Source organism: Melospiza melodia, chromosome 13, assembly GCF_035770615.1.
Source record: "Melospiza melodia melodia isolate bMelMel2 chromosome 13, bMelMel2.pri, whole genome shotgun sequence".
In the NCBI taxonomy this organism is placed as follows: Eukaryota; Metazoa; Chordata; class Aves; order Passeriformes; family Passerellidae; genus Melospiza; species Melospiza melodia.
The window spans coordinates 15,757,436-15,774,336 of record NC_086206.1 but is presented as its reverse complement, the minus strand read 5'-3'; the positions used below and the strand labels follow the sequence as shown (position 1 = coordinate 15,774,336).

The 16,901-nt window shown below is 52.7% G+C and overlaps 1 protein-coding gene across 1 annotated transcript; it reads left to right on the top strand.

Moving 5' to 3' along the window:
* The first annotated feature begins 1,996 nt into the window (after nt 1–1,996).
* On the top strand, nt 1,997–16,875 carry AARS1 (alanyl-tRNA synthetase 1). Its single transcript, XM_063167948.1, has 21 exons — nt 1,997–2,060; nt 3,404–3,612; nt 4,232–4,420; nt 5,019–5,164; nt 5,253–5,444; nt 5,882–6,026; nt 7,264–7,409; nt 7,824–7,932; nt 8,027–8,177; nt 8,553–8,677; nt 9,309–9,453; nt 10,079–10,257; nt 10,738–10,851; nt 11,595–11,801; nt 12,408–12,592; nt 13,000–13,108; nt 13,764–13,877; nt 14,154–14,273; nt 14,743–14,829; nt 16,218–16,331; nt 16,610–16,875. The coding sequence occupies exons 2-21, from the start codon at nt 3,469–3,471 to the stop codon at nt 16,793–16,795; spliced, it is 2,907 nt and encodes a 968-aa protein (XP_063024018.1). The 5' UTR covers nt 1,997–2,060; nt 3,404–3,468; the 3' UTR covers nt 16,796–16,875.
* Nucleotides 16,876–16,901: the final 26 nt, after the last annotated feature.

Here is a 16,901-nt window from a genome sequence, read left to right as displayed (position 1 = left end):
GCATGCAGAAGTGTTAGAAAAAGCATAGAGCTGCCATGTAAAAAGCCTCAGCTAAAACAGAATAATTGGGGCAACATGAATCTGGGGTGGGGTAGGAAAAAAGAAAAGGAAAGTAGTGGGAGTGGGTCCATCCCATCTGGATGTGCCTCATGGCATATACCTGTTGCTCAGTGTGGCAGAGGGAACAGAAGTCTCTATTCCCCAATAGCTGAGTGGTTCCACATTTGGCAATCACCAAAGAAACACTCGGGAGATGGTGAGGGGCCCTCACATTTGGAAGATGATCTTTCAGGTGACACAGATCATGAAAGGGAAGAAGCAGTGGTGTTTCCTTCCATGGTGGTGGACAGACTATGGCCCCCATGAGAGGTAAGCATGCTGGGTGTGGATTTGGATGGTGTTGGAGTCGGAACTGCTGTTGCAGACGTTCTTGCAGGTGTAGTCACCTGCACAAACAATTGCACTGCACAGACTTGCCTGCCCTGCCAGCAGCATCCAGAGCAGAACTCCCATTAGGAACAAATTAGACTGGAGTTTCCTCTTTTCCTTCCAGACTCCTTAGGAAGGAAACAACAGAAACAAGTGAAGAGGGCTGCACGACCAGGAATGGCTATGGGCCAGTGCCAAGCAGGGGAGTGACCTTTGGAAAGGGCTGACCGATGGTGGCCAAGGACAGCAGCACAGGCACACTCATGGCTCCAGAATCACAGCCCGGGGCCAGAAAGTGTGCGCCAGGGAAGAGATGAGACCAGGCTACAATGCTATAGAGGCATCTGGGAACTGTCCAGGTTAGAGAGGAACTGAGAGAACTCTACTCTAAGGCACAACAGGAGGAGCAGGATCAGCAATGACTCCGGAACAGGTTGCCCAGGGCTTGAACCTGACCTCAAAACCCTCCAGGGACCCTGCAGACTTCCCAGACCCCCTTTAAATGCTTGATTGTCCTCGGAGTGATTTTTTTTTTTTTTTTTTTTTTTTTGCCAGCGTGGCACCTCCTCTGCATACATGCTGTGCCCCTTGGCCTGGGTCCACAAGCCCTTCCCATGAGCTCCATGACCAGAGCCATGCAGGGACCTCTCCTGCATCTCACAGCCTTGACTTTGACCCCGCAGACCCCTGCAAAGACCCTGTAGCCATTACATCCCCCAGCAGGGCTTTGCTCACCCCTCCAGCACCCCCAGCCAGCTCCTGCTCTGCCACAGCCCTTCCCGGCTGAGCCCCGCAGCTCCCGGCTCCCTCCATGGCAGCCGGCAGCATCATTGTTGCAAAATGCGCAATGTGTCAGTCAGTGTTATCTTAAGTCAGGCTGTTCTTTGATGTAAAACCTTTGGATACTTTCAAGCCTAATCAGCAGGAAAGGAGAGCTAATCGCTGGAAGAGACAGCAGCCAGCATCCCTCACTCAAGGACATTCCGGAACTAACAAGATTTAGGGATTGCTAACTTGGCAAAATACACAGGTCCGTGCTTCTTAGAGATAAACTATCTTCATTGTAACACTGAAAATCACACCTCCACATCAAAAAGACCCTCCGCACATAAAGACCCTTGCCCTGAGCATGAGCAGAAGTTAGCTGGGGTTATGTGAGTTGTATGGAACATACTGGTCAATCCTAACAGAAGGGCTGTCACTAATCCTGAATTTCTGTGCATAAATAACAGCATGGAAAGTCCGGTGGGGTGTGCTGGATTTGTGGAATACCACCGAGCACGCAGGCCGGGGTAGCTCTGAATCAAACAATGCCTCACTCGATGTGTCATTATCGGTTCCTTGCACACCAGAGACCGAACCCGATTTCTGAGACGACCTCCCCGCGCCTGCAGGGCCGGCACCCCTAAAATGGCGGCGCCCACTGAGGCTTCAGCCCGCCCGCGTCACGTGGCCGCTGTGTCCCGCCATTGCATCAGCCGGGGGCGGGGCGCCGCGCGGATGGGTGGGACTCTGCAGAAGAGTGACAGCCGCCGCAACCAATGGGAGGCGGTGTCCGGCAGGGGGGCGGGGCGGAGCGGCGCTGCGGCGCGGCCGGAGGAGCGCAGCGAGGGGCGGCGGTGGGCGCGCAGGTACGGCCCGAGGGGCCCGGGGAGCTCCGGCTGCTGGGTTTGGCTTCCGTGGCCCGGCCGGGACCCGCGGGCACAGGGGAGAGGGGCTCGGAGAGGGCAGGGCGGGAGGGTGGCGGTGCGCTGGTCGCGCCCCATGCGGGCCCGCGGGGGGATGCCGGGCGGCGCTGCCGGACACCGCGGTGCCCTCACCGCTTCTCGGGCGCTGGAGGGCGGCTGTGTCTGGGCAGAGGCTCTGACAGGGCCTGGGGCCGCTGCTGTGCTTGGTTCTCCCCGCCTCGGGTCCTTCCTTCCTGCAGCATCGAGGTTGGACTCGATGATCTCAGAGGACTTTTCCAGCCCAATTGATTGTGTGCTGTGAGTGCTCCCAGGCCTTGCTCCTGTGGGGAGTTCCCGTCTCTCCGCGCCCAGCAGCCTGCTGGGATCTCGCCTCCCGCCCTGGATCCGCATTGCGCTGAGCTGTCAGGGACAGCCCTGTGTGCCCGTAGGACACGGGCGGTGCTGCCCTCCAGGCTGTCACTTGCCTCTGGTGTGCATGTAGGGATGTGGGTCTCTCATAGAAGGCTGCCGGGCATCCCTGCAGCTGGCTCTGCTTTGAGCAGGGAGGGTGACAAGGCTGTATTCAGAGGTCTTTTTCAAACTGGGCTGTTCTGTGATTTAGTCATTGAATCACAGAAGGGTTTGGATTGGAAGGTACCTTAAAGCCTACCTGATTCTAACACCCCTGCCATAGGCAGGGACACCTTCCACTACACAATGCTGCTCCAAGCCCCATCCAACCTGGCCTTGAACACTTCCAAGGATGGGGAAGCCACATCTTCTGTTGGCAACCTGTGCCAGGTCTTCACCACCCATGCAGGGAATAATTCCTTCCTAATATCTAACCTAAATCTCTCCTTTTCTGGTGTAAAACTGTTCCCCCTTAAAACTGTCATATCATTACCTGCCCATGTAAAAAGTTGCTGTCCATCATTTTTATAAGCCATAATGATGTCTCCTCACTCTGCATTTAATCCCTTTGAATGCTTTGGTGACTCGGCAGTCCCTCTGTCCTCAGTAAGGCAAACACGACCTATTAAGTTTAGTATCCATTTGAGTTTGATACTTTATAACAATGTGTTTTCAAACAACCGGCAACTTGAGGTAGAGCCCAGAAATCAGGGAGTTTGGGAGAGAGGAAATTTCAGCTTAGGCCACCGCTATTTGGGGCAGATTGATGGTTGGACAGAAGTGTCAGTGCATACTTAACAATGTGAGGAGTCCCTTTCTGGAGTTGGGGACTATGATCTTGATGTTCCCCTTGAGCTGACAACACATCAGAGTTTTGTTTGTTTTCATTTGTTCAGACTGCACTGAGGTTTTGCCACTTTCCTGCCACTTGCTTTGGACAGTGGCAACTTCCAGCTTCCAGATGGAGACCCCGCTCACTGCCAGCCAGATCCGTCAACGGTTCATTGACTTCTTCAGGGAAAACCAGCACACCTATGTGCACTCATCTTCCACAATCCCCCTGGATGACCCCACACTGCTCTTTGCCAATGCTGGTATGAATCAGGTAGGATTCCCACCCTGGCATTGTAGTCCTACAAACATACCCTGTTGGAACCTGTGAAGCTGTTTGCAGAGTTGTTGGGAAAATTGTTCTTTATTCGACCTTCCTTCTGGTCACAGAGAGATGGGTGGTGTGTCCTCTGGAGTCCTCTGTGCTCTCACAAAATTGGCAAGAGCACTGGAACAGGTTCCTATGGTGAGAGCTCTGCCAGTCTCGTTTCCTTGACCCCTGGTACCACAGCAGTCCTGGCACAAATGACTAATGGCGTCTTTGAAGAGTGGTTGAGACTGGGATGCTGCAAGGGCTCTGCTGCAGATCAGCACCCAGTTTTTTTATTTTTGACAGCTGGGAATCTGACAGCTTTTAGTCCCTTTTGGAAGGCCTGGGGTTTGGTGGGCTCTAGGAACACCTGTTTGTGTGTGAGTGCTGAGTTCTAGGCAGCCTTCTCATGGACAGGAGCAGCAGGTTTGTTTCTGAAAGTGCTTTGGGTATGTTCAGACTAGTGATATCATGACACTTACTGCCTTGCTGTTGCTTGCAACATTTGAAAACAGGTTCTGAGTGCTTTCCTCAGTTTCTCAGCTTTTCTAGCAGTTCACTTGTCCTTTTTCTCTCCTTGCAGTTCAAACCCATCTTCCTCAATACCATCGACCCCTCACACCCGCTCGCTAAGCTGAGCAGAGCCACCAACACTCAGAAGTGCATCCGAGCAGGGGGCAAGCACAATGACCTGGATGATGTGGGCAAAGATGTGTACCACCACACCTTCTTTGAGATGCTGGGGTCCTGGTCCTTTGGGGATTATTTCAAGGTAAAACAGTCTGGGTGCAGCTCTGAATCTCTTTTGCAGATTTATGCATCTCTATAAGCTCAGCAGAGCAGTTGCCAAGAGGAAAGAGAACGTGTTGGCAAAGAGGTGCTTGTGGCTCCTTTGGAATAAATGAGCTTGGAAGCTGCTCCAACCCTGCAGAATTATTTGAGATTAATCACTTAAGGTTTATAAAGCTGATTAAATTAACTCTGCTAGTTTGGAGTCTTCAGGTGGAGATTTTGGTGGCTGTCCTGGAGATGTGGGGACTAACATGTGCTATGCAGCTATGACTCACCTTCAAACAGGAGTGATCACACAATAGTGACTTCCTTTCCCAAGCTTCTTGCTAGTGTAGTATTTAAAGTCAGAATTAAAAGCATTTTTGGAGGCAGTGAACATGCTAGGCGTTAACTTGGCTGCATCAAGACAGTCATGTGAGATGTTTCTTGTGCCCTCTTCACTGCATGTATTAATTTTTCTTTCTTATGTCAAAAGTCAGAAAGTTTTCAGCTGCTGATACCTACAGTAGTCAGTACTTTGGATGTTGAAGAGAAGTTGTCTTTGCATTCACTTGCTGACCTCATGATTCCTTCTGCAGGAACTTGCTTGTAAACTGGCACTGGAACTTCTCACCAAGGAATTTGGCATTCCTGCTGAAAGACTCTATGTCACTTACTTTGGTGGAAATGAGGCTGCAGGACTGCAGCCAGACCTGGAGTGCAAGCAGATCTGGTTGGATTTGGGGTAAGGCCTTTCACTGAGGAAGGTGCATGTTTTGATGAGCGATAGTAATTTATTTGGCTTGGATATTAGGAAAAATTTCTTCTTACAGGCTGGCTGAGGGCAGGATTCTGCCTGGCAATATGAAGGATAATTTCTGGGAAATGGGAGACACCGGCCCCTGTGGCCCTTGCAGCGAGATCCACTATGACCGGATTGGGGACAGAGATGCTTCACACTTGGTCAATCAGGATGACCCCAACGTCCTGGAGATCTGGAACCTGGTGTTCATACAGTTCAATAGGTGAGCCAGATCTGCTTCCAGCTTCCAGGTGAGCCAGGTTGCTCCAGCTCAGTTTGGGAGGCTGCTTGTGCTGTGTGTTCTTTCAGCTGCCTGTGGCTTACTTGCCATTCCCAGTTATCCAGCAGCTGAGCACCTTGTCATGCTCTGTCCCCTTACCCACTGGTACAGAAAGGGTTGGTCACACTGCTTTTGGGACAAACTGAGAATATTTTCTCTCTTTATCTGCCAGGTGTTCACTAGGGAATGAGTTATTGTCTGCTCTGGGTCTAAGTTGCTGTTGAGGGTCTTATTAACTGTATTTTATCAAAGTTGTCCTTTGTGTGGCTTATGTATGGGCCTGTGTCACAAATCTGATGGAACTAAATCTTACAGAGATTGAGAGAAAGGGGTTCCCCCTGCAGAGCCTCCATCCATAACATCTCATCTTTCTTTGGCAGGGAAGCTGATGGGACACTGAAACCCCTTCCTAAGAAAAGTATTGATACTGGGATGGGCTTGGAAAGGCTGGTTTCTGTGCTGCAGAACAAGATGTCCAACTATGACACTGACCTTTTCCTTCCTTACTTTGAAGCCATCCAAAAGGTATGAACTGAAGCCTGACCTAGCTGCATCCATTCCCTGAATTCTTTGGGAGATGTATGGGACTGGTTGGACAGGGTGGTCTGTGCTTTCCCAGCTGCTGTGAGCCCACACATTTGCACTTTGCTGAGGGTAGGAACCAAGACTGGTGCAGTAATTGCTGCCCTGGGACATGTTTCCAGGGGAAAACAGGACAGTGAGTGGTGCAGCTTTCCCAGTTTCTGTGAACTGTCCTGAGGGACACTGCATGGTCCTCTCCCAGTGGGAGATACTCTGCAGTCCAACATGGCCAAGTGCCATCTTTTTGCCATGTGCTAGAGAGCACGTGGTACTGCTAAGCCAGAATCAATTTGTCCTTCAGCCTCACACCTGGAACATGCTGATCTGTAGAAAATTCCCTTAGCCAGGAGTGCTTTGCCATAAACCACAACAGTCACTGTCAGAACCTGTGTGCTGTTGCTCCATTGTCCAGCATGGGTAACGTGGTCCCATGCTGGAAGTTCTGTGTGCAGGTCCAAGCCTTTTTATCCCTCCATGGAGGAGGCAGAGCTTCCTGACTCTAGATCATGCTGGATAAAATGCAGGGAGAAGAGCCCAGGCTCCTGCTACCTCTAAGGAATGAGGTGCCAAGCTCCAGAGCTGGAATTGGACAGCTGCCTTTTTTCAGTGCTAAGTCCACTGGCCAGACACAGCCCCTGTGTCCTTGTCTGCCTTCCTGCCATGTTCAGGGGGCCTGGGTGGAGGGACTGTGCCCCTGGCTGGAGGTTTGCACCACGTGCAAGCAGTGCATGGTTACAGCAGTATCTTTTCCTAGGGTATGGATAAAAGCATCCTAAAAGAGGAAAGCTGGGACCATCTCCTGTGTGACAGAAATTGAAAGGTTTCTTGACTGGGCAGGTTATGCCAGATTGGTATCCTTGAGCCAATGTGCAAAACAAATTATTTCCCTGTACCCTCCCTCTTCCTCTCTCTTTGGCTCTTAATGATGGGATAAATTGCATTTTCTTGCCTCTGGTTTGGAGAGCTTTCTGCCATTGACATGTGGGCTGTGGCACCATGCAGAGCCCTCTGTGCCTCCCCTAGGTTCCCTGTGTTGCCTCTTTCCAAGAGGAATATTCTCCCGTGGCTGTGGGTGGTGGGGTTGGCTTGGCTTGGCTTCTGAGGCCCTCCCCCTGTAATTCTGCCATGGTGCCACTGCCAGTAATTGTACCCTCTGCCCACTGCCTTCTCCTCTGCACAGGGCACAGGTGCCAGGCCGTACCTGGGGCAGGTTGGGGCCGAGGATGCTGATGGAATAGACATGGCCTACCGTGTGCTGGCTGACCACGCACGCACCATCACCCTGGCCCTCTCAGACGGGGGCAGGCCTGACAACACTGGCAGAGGGTAAGAAGGAGCTGCTACATTGTCACCACTCCCATTCTGTTCTCAGACTGATGCATGAGTCTGAAGGTTCTTGTGAGCAGGATTGCTGCTGTGCCAGCCCCCAGATAAGATGACTGTGGGCAGAAAGTCACAAAGCCCAGCTTGGTGCACTGTTGTTGTTGAAAAAGCAAGGCATTTGGGCTGGGGGGCTGTGCTGCAGGTGCCAGTGGACTCCATAGGCACACAGTGAATGTGGGTCATGGAGCTGGGGCCTAGCATCTCACCTGTGCCTTGCTGCTGCCATGAGGGAAAATGAGAGGAGAAAACCCTGTTCTCTTGGTCCTGGGAGGGGGTGCTGGTAGGTGGATGCTGGTGGAGCCCCTGGGAAGAGCTCAGATGTGTAACATTTGCATGGGGGGCTCTGCTGTTCCCTAGGTACGTGCTGAGGCGGATTCTCCGACGCGCTGTGCGCTATTCCCATGAGAAGCTCAATGCCCCCAAGGGGTTCTTCGCTACTCTGGTTGATGTGGTGGTGCAGTCACTGGTGAGTTCTCCTATTCCACTGTATCTGCTTAAGACTTCCTCTGCTGAGGTGTGCAGATCTCCATGCTGAAGGGCTCCTCCTCCTGGGTCTGCAGGGAGATGCCTTTCCTGAGCTGAAGAAGGACCCAGATATGGTAAAGGACATTATCAATGAAGAAGAGGATCAGTTCCTGAAAACATTGAGCAGAGGCCGTCGCATCCTGGACAGGAAGATCCAGAGCCTTGGGGACAGTAAAGTCATTCCTGGTAAGGCTGTGAGTTCTGTCTGGATGCAGCAAAAGGCATTTGTTATCTGGGATTACATAATGACTTAGGGAAGTTAGGGGAAGGGAAAGGGTAGGAAAATTAGACGTGGTGGAAGATGGTAGGGAGAAAAAGTTGGAGTCAGCAGACATCACTTAGAGCTGAGCCACCCACCTCTTCTCTGGCCTGTGTTCACTTGCTGTGGTTTCTAAGCTGCCCAGACACACATCTCTGTGCTGCCAGGGAGGAGCCTTTGGGATGTTCACATTCTGCAGACCTGTTCACTGTCCTGCCATAGCTCAGAGCCGGTGGAGAAGCAGGGAGGAGAGCAATGTCTCATGGAACATGAGAGGTGACTGCTTTGGCCTTTTCCTGCAGGTGACACTGCCTGGCTGCTGTATGACACCTATGGTTTCCCTGCGGATCTCACTGGGCTGATTGCAGAGGAGAAGGGCCTTGTTGTAGACATGGAGGGCTTTGAAGAGGAGCGGAAAAATGCTCAAGTGGGTAACAGCTCCAGGGGAAGCTAGTTTATGAGTGGGCAGGTAGAATTCCATTCCTTGCAGTTTGCAGTCATGAGTTGCTCCTTTCTCACTGAGTCTGCTCACACCCCATATGCCTCATGTTTTTTCCTGTGGGAGAATCCAGGACAACTGCAGTTGCTGTGGGACATGTCTATTCTGTACAGCTGGGGTTGGTTTTGCTCACTAGCAAAGCCTGGAACCTTGAGCTCAGCCTTCAGACAGAGGTAGTGGAGTGCTGGGAGCACCTCTGCTGTCCTGCTCTGGTTATGGAAGTTATTCCCTGTCCAAGGATCAGTATCCAGGCAGGCCTGCACCTTGGGTGCATTTCCCAGTATGTTTGCTGCAGCAGCAGGGAGTGGCATTGACCAGCTGGGTGCTTGCCTGGTCCTTACTGGGCTCAGGCCCACTTGGTCTGCATGCTGGAACTGGATGCTCTGAAGCCAGAAGAATTGGCACGCTCCAGGTGCTGGCACACAGCTTCCCAGGGCAGAGCTCTAAATCAGGGAGTGCTGAGGGATGTGAGCAAGATGTGCAGCTAGGCTGGCATGCATTAGTGTTTCTTAAACCTTGGTATTTGGCAGGTCATTTCTCAAACCTTTTTCCTTGGCAGCTCAAATCCCAGGGCAAGGGTGCTGGAGGGGAAGATCTCCTCATGCTGGACATCTATGCCATTGAAGAGCTGAGAGCCCGAGGGCTGGAGGTGACAGATGACTCACCAAAGTACAACTATGCTTCAGATCCGAGTGGTACCTATGGTATGAAAAACCTTCTCACAGTCATGTTCTGCTCCTGAACCTTCCCTGGCATGTACCTCTGGGCTCCCCTTTCCTGGGACATGGAGCTGGAAGTGGGAGGCTGTGCAGGTGAATAGTCTGCTTGTTACTAATTGAGCAGAGAAAGAGGGCAGACTGTTCAGGGGCTATGTACAGCAGTTGCCAAATTAAGGGAATTCCTTTTCCTTCAGCTTTATGTCTCCACACTCCTATGTTGGTGTTTCTCAGCTGCTCCTTTGCCAGTGCTGCAGGAGACTGCAGTTTCTTCTTGGCCTGTTGGAGGGTCCTTGGCTTGCTCACTCTGGCTCTTCTGCTAGTGTTTTGATTTGATGGAGATTCAGGAGGCTGCAGGCTCATAGCCATATGTGCTGCTGACTTTTGCTGCATAGGTGTGGAAGGCAGGGACAGTCCCTGCCTAGGAGGGCACTAAATGAGATTTCCAACTAGCTGCTGCCTTACTCCTCTCTCCTTATCCCCTGCAGATGTGTGGGGATTTGTGCCATGAGCTGCTGCAATAACTGGGAGGTGTTGCTATAACGTTCTGCTCCCATGTGGTGTCTACAAGGTTTTCCTGTTTCACTGACACTGCCTGTCCTCCTGGTGGCAGATTTCGGGAGCCTCGTGGCCACAGTGAAGGCCATCCGCAGGGAGAAGACCTTTGTGGAGGAGGTTTCCACGGGCCAGGAGTGCGGGATAGTGCTGGACAGGACCTGCTTCTACGCCGAGCAGGGGGGGCAGATCTACGACCAGGGCTACATGGTCAAGGATGATGACAGCAGGGAGGATGTGAGTGGGCCTGAGAGCCTTTTGCTAGGCTCAGTCTGACTCGGGGCCTGGGCACAGGGGAGAAGGGGCCAAGCAAGCTCCAGCAATTTCTCATCCATATCTGATGTCATGCAATGTACAGGGTTCCTTTCTAGGGGTGCAGAATGGCATGGATCTGGTGGGATTTTGTTCCCCTTGCTCCTTGAGGAGCTCAGTTCTGTGCTGCCATCACCAGAATGTGGGTGCCTGTGGTGGTGGTGGTGGGATTGCCAAGCCCAAGGGCAGTGCTCTGAAGCTGAGGTGGGGAGCTCTTTCTGTGCCCCATAGCTGTGCCCCAGCTTCATTCACTTCTCTGCTTTGCTGTGTGCTGTGCCTGGGGACACTCAGCTTTCTCCAGCACGCACACCACTCTAGCTTCCCGCTGGGACCTTTCCAGTTGCAGCTCAGACTTCTGGCTGGATGTCTCCCCTGCTCACATGGGGCATTTCCCTCTTTGTACAGAAAACAGAATTCACTGTGAAGAACGTTCAGGTCCGGGGAGGCTACGTGCTGCACATAGGAACTCTGTATGGGAGCTTGAAAGTGGGAGATCAGGTCCACCTGACTATTGATGAGGTGAGTTAAAGCATGGTGTAACACATGGGCTTGGCTCTTTTCTCTGGATTTTGTTTCTGAATTTTGGGGGGGGGGGGGGTTGCTGATGTTTGGGTCCTGCCCTCCCTGCATCACACAATCAACCAGTGTCTGGCTGACTCCAAGTCTCTCTTGCTTCACACCTGGCTTTCTCCTACCACAAAGCAGATAATGCCCAGCTAGCTCAGAGCCACTCTTGCTGGGTTTGCTGGTCACAGGCAGAAACACATTTGGGGTCATGACATGTTCAGGGAGAACATGTGTGGTGCTCCACCATGTGGGGACAACAGCAGAAAGCCTGGGCTATCTGCCACAGTCCAAACATTGCTCCTGTGGGCTCGGCTTGCTGAGGGAGTGCTGGGTTGAGCACAATCAGCCTGATGAGTTTCCCTTCCCTATAGAGGCAGCACCTTTAGAGGAAGAGGGAAGGCTTCCATCTTGAAGTGCTTTTCCCTGCTGAGGAACAGAAATTAATTATCTGTGTCCTGATCTGTCCTTGGCCTCTTTCCAAAAGGCCAGACAAGGGAACTGCCAGGAAAAAAGCCACACACAGATTTGGTGGGTAACTCCTGTAGCTGAAGCTCCAAGGCAGCAAGTGCCATCAGTTGTTTCTGGTGTCCTGAGCTAGTTTAGGATTCTGTTGGAGCAGGGCATTACCCTCCCCTTTGGCTGCTGGAGGAGGTTGTGGCTGTGGGACCCCATCCAACCGTGGCTTCCTCCCTCAGGCCAGGCGGAGGCCGGTCATGAGCAACCACACGGGCACCCACATCCTGAACTTCGCCCTGCGCTCCGTGCTGGGGGAGGCCGACCAGAGGGGCTCCCTGGTGGCTCCCGACCGCCTGCGCTTCGACTTCACGGCCAAGGGAGCCCTGTCCACACAGGAAATCAAGAAGGTTGAGGGGATTGCCAACCAGATGATCGAGGAGTCAAAGGTGGGTATGGGTGACAAGTGGGTATGGGTGCCTTGAGTCCGTTTTGGATGATCTGGGATGCTGGGAGTTTGGCAGGCACAGGAGGATTCCGAGCTGCTGGTGCAGCACTGTGCACAGATTGCCATCACCTTAGAGGGTTTTGAGTGGGAAAACCCCATATGGATTGTTTGGTTCATTGGTTTCAAGCCCTCTGTAGGGTTGAGGTGTTCTCATGCCTGCAGTAGTGTCACATCAGCTGCAAGAGCTGGGAAGTTTGGCAGAATAGTTTTGCAGGCCTGGCTGGATTTACAGCATACACCCAGACAACCCAGTGATGTGTGCCCAATGGCAGGAGAGTTGCTCTGGTGCCAAGTGTCAGAGCCGACCCTGGAATCTGTGCTTGGAACCATTTGCGTGTGCAGTAACACACAGGGAGTCTGAGCAGGTGGTATGGGGAGTTTTGAAGATGAGATGTCTTTTAATAACTTTGTAGCTCAGCAAATCCCAGCTCAGATAAGGCACAACATTTCCAGGATCTTTCAGAGGAAGATATTTCCTGGGAATGTGGGCCCTCAGTCACAGCTGACATGACTGGCTCTTGCCTGCATCCCTTTGCTGTCCCTGCAGACTGTGTATGCCAAGGACTGCCCTCTTGCAGAAGCCAAAGCTATCCAAGGACTTCGGGCAGTTTTTGACGAGACCTACCCCGATCCTGTGCGTGTGGTTTCCATTGGCATCCCTGTGGAGGAACTGCTGGCTGACCCCTCTGGCCCTGGGGGCTCCATCACCTCCATTGAGTTCTGCGGAGGGACGTGAGTACCTGGAGAGGCTGGGGAAGGTGCAGGGTGGCTGAGAGGAGTTCCTGTTGAGCTTGAGCTCCTGTCATGAGCATACACTGGGCAGAGCCAGGGCAGGGATGGAGATGGTGGTGATGCATTTCCAGTCCTGAGTCAATCAGTCTTTAAAATTACCTTTTGCAGGCAGGAAACTGCCTGTATTGCCCCTGCCCTCACTCAGGGTCTCTGGCAGTGCTGGGAGCACAGGTCTCACCACCCTTTCCTCACTCATTTGCTTTCAGCGCTGGTTGTTTTTTCTGCCTGTCCCCACACTGCTGCAATTCCCTGGCAGGATGGTTGTCTTATTTCTTTGCTGATTCTTGCTGAGATGAGAAGTGGACTTCTAACTCTTTCTTGTGGGTCTGTCTGGATTCTTTCCAAAGGCACTTGCAGAACTCCAGCCATGCTGGCCCCTTTGTGATTGTTTCAGAAGAAGCAATTGCTAAAGGCATCCGGAGGATAGTTGCAGTCACCGGGGCTGAAGCTCGGAAGGTAAGGGTAGGCAGGAGAGATCCTCTGGGAAATTCCACCTATTAACCCTGTGCCAAAGTTAATTTTGTTCAAATTTGCGCCATATCCTCTGAGGGACTCATGGAAAAGGGTGCTGCTGTTGCCAAAGACTGTTCTAGAGACCCTGGCTGTACTACAGTCAGAGCAGGGAATAGAGAGGGAAGTCTCAGCTGCAGGTGTTGTGGCAGACAAACCTGGGTGGGCGTGTAGGATGGCTCCAGGGTTAGCTCAGGTTGCTTTTCAGAGTGACTGCCAATGTAGAGCTCTCAGCAGCTGGCAGGGCCAGCAGGAGAGTGATGAAGTCTGAGAATCCAGTCCTCTGCTGCAGGAGGCAATGACTTTGGTTGTGGGCTGGTGCTCCCTAAAGTGGGAGAAAGGGGTTTCATGGAGGAGATGATTTCTCTTTTGAGGGGATCTTGGCAATCCTGGCAAAGGAAAGAGACCTGGAGCCCATGTGCCAGCATGACACCCTGGTTCTGGTCAGGTGCTGCCTGCTTTGGCCCTGTGGCTTTCCAAGAGTTACTAAGTTCCATCCTGGGGCATTCCAGCATTACTCACCTCTTTGCACTCTGGGGTGACCAAAAGCCCAGCCTGCTCAATCTTCCAGCTTGATTTAACTCAGATTGTATCCTCCTAGGCCCTCAGGAAAGTCGACAGCCTCAGGAAACTGCTGTCAGCCCTGGAGGCCAAGGTGAAGGTCCAGACAGCTCCCAACAAAGACGTGCAGAAGGAGATCACAGATCTCAGTGAGGTGAGGATGGTAGCAGTGCTCTGCCTCCCCAAAGTGAAAGGGACCTTGATTGCCAGAACTGGGTATTAATGAGGCCTGAGTTCACCTTCCTGATCCTGTCCAACAGCCCTGCATCCCATGGGTGCTGCAGCCAGCACCTGTTTCCTCAGGTCATTGGCACTGGGAGAGGAGGGAAGCTTACTGGGCGCTGCCAGCTGAGGCAGAGTTCATGAGGTGCTGCATCTCCTGCCATGATTACTGTGCCTTTAACCTTCTCTTCCTGCTCCTCTTTTGCAGACACTGGCCACTGCTGTTATCCCACAGTGGCAGAAGGATGAACTGAGAGAGGCTGTTAAAGCACTGAAGAAGGTCATGGATGACCTGGACCGAGCAAGCAAAGCTGACATCCAGAAAAGAGTGAGCTGTGGGCTGGAATGAAGGACAGTGTGGGAGGGCTGTGGGGAGCTCCTTTGGGAGCTCTGTTAATGTCCAGGATGGAGGAGAATTGACGTGTGGGAGTGCCCCTCACACTGTTCAGCCTTCCAGCTTCTCCTGCTGCCTCCTGAAGCAGAATTACCTCTGTGCCTGTTCCCTCGGTTGCAGCATGACAGCCTGTTCCTGCCCCAACAGTGCCCCTGGGTGCAGGCTTCCTCCTGGATCCCACTGGAGTTTTCTGGAGGAGGAATCATGCACAACATGGTGTCTTACAGGCCACATATCTGCCTGTCAGAGTACATCCCTCCTGGCTTCATAGTGTGATGGTGCTCCAAGCTGGGCTGTGGGTGTGTTTGGGCAGCTTGGGAACCTCTGTCCCTGTTCTGCCCAGGTGGTTCTTGTGTCCATACAAAGTGTGGATGGTTTAGTGACTGACCACTGTTGTCCTCAGGTACTGGAGAAGACCAAGCAAGTTATTGAGAGTCATCCTAACCAGCCATGGGTCATCATGGAAATGGAAAATGGAGCCTCTGCAAAGGTATGGGAAAGTCTGATCTGTCCTCAGCAACCTTCCTTCTCTCTGAGGAGAAGCTGGGGGGTCTTTCATCACTTGGAGAGATGATTCAGTGTTACAGAGCTGTTCCTCTTGCCACCTGCTGTCCCTGAGAAGGGGAAGGGACCACTGGGATATTCTCTTGTGTCCCACCTCCTGGACTGGCACATGGGCTTGCAGGAGTGATGGGGTTTTGACCACTTGCTGAGTTGCCAGCCATGCTGGTAGATTTGGAGCCCAGCAGAAATCTCACTGTGTCCCAGGTAGGACTCATTCTGCAGCAGCCATGACACTGAAATGTACTTAAGGGACTGAGAGCAGCAGCTCTGCTGAGCCATAAAAGTTGTGATGCTTGTGGCCCCTGCAGATCAGCTCCAGAGTGCTGTCCTGGGCTGGGTGTGGACAGGACCAGGCAGAGCTGCTCCCAGCACTGTCTGCTCAGCTGGGTTAAAGATCTTCCCTGGCCAGGGCTGAATCTCCTCCTTCCCTTCTCCACACACGTATTTTTTCCAAGTGATTTCTGTTGGAATGAATGCTCTGTTGTGTGTGTTGTGCCACAGTGCTGAGCCCAGTAAGTGCCAGGCAGTGGGAGCTGGTTGTGCCTGGGCTTAGACCTCTCTGCTAATGCTCTGTTAAAATTTCCTCTCTGAGAGTCTTGGAGCTGGTCCTGCTCACTCTCTGTGGCCACCAGCATCACCATGATACCCACACTTCTGCTCCCAGTGGGTGCTGTTGCAGCATTCTCCCTGGCAGAAGGGTGCATCCCATGGGATGGCAGTGCTGGCAGCCCAGGGAGCTGTGTGTTCCCAATCCACCCAGAGCAGCACTGCTTTGCTCACCAGAGGACCCACTCCTGGTGCTCTGTGCTGCATCATGCTGTCTGTGTGAGTGAGGGATGATGGTCTCCTTGAGAATAATAGAATGTGTGGCAGTCTCCCTGGTTCTCCTCTGCCTGCTGTGTCTGATAACTCTTGCAGGCTCTTCATGCTGTGTTTGCGTGCTCTTGACTCCCTTTGGAACAGCTGTTCCCTTCTGCTGGCAGGAGCTTTTTCCCCTCCAGCCAGTACACTCAGGCAAAAGTTTATTCTGGGGCTGATTTTGCCAATTGCTGTATACCTCAAGGTGGGGAAATAAAAGCATCTTCTCCTTCCTGCCTTGGGGTACACAGGCAGGGTTATGTCCCCTGCCAAGGCTTCTACACTGCCTGGGATGTGAAGATGGCTGATGTTTGGGAGGAAGAACGTTGCAGAGTGCTGCTGGCTGGTTTAATGCAATTCCTGATCCCTGAGGTCTCTGTGGGCACTGTTGGGGCTGGAGCTGGGCTGCTTGCAAGTGCAGGGAGGCAGTCATATAATGATTTTGTTCTCTTCCAGGCCCTGAATGAATCTTTGAAGCTCTTCAAGACTAATTCCCCCCAGACTGCTGCTATGCTCTTTGCTGTGGATAATGAAGCTGGCAGGATCACCTGCCTGTGTCAAGTACCCCAGGTAATGCCAAGACTGTGTGGCTGCCTCTCCCTGAGCCTCTGTGGAGGAGCTGCAGCCTCCAGGCAGGAGCTATCTAACATTACACAGCCAGAACTGATTGGGATTTGGCAAGAGCCACAGCCTTTGTGCTTGGGCTTATTGTCAGGCTGCAGAAGTGAGGGAAGAGGGGTTATGCTCTGCAAATAGGGAAGAGGAAGAGTCAGGACTTCATGGGGTGGTAGGCACAGGGTGGGGCAGTTGCTAGCAGTGCTGACCGCTGGGTTTCTCTTCCTGCCCAGGAGACTGCAAATAAGGGCCTGAAGGCCAGCCAGTGGGTGCAGGAAGTGTCTGGCTTGATGGACGGCAAAGGCGGCGGAAAGGACATCTCTGCACAGGCAACAGGCAAGAACGTGGGCTGCCTGCAGGAAGCCCTGAAACTGGCCACGGACTTTGCCAGGCTCCGCCTGGGGGAGCTGAAGAACTGATTGAGGGGGGAACCCCGGTCCCTTTGTCTCCCTCTCTGTCCCCTGCGCAGCTTTGCTGTAATAAAGGCTCCCTGCCCCGCTCTGTGCTCCCCGGCTCTGGAGGCGG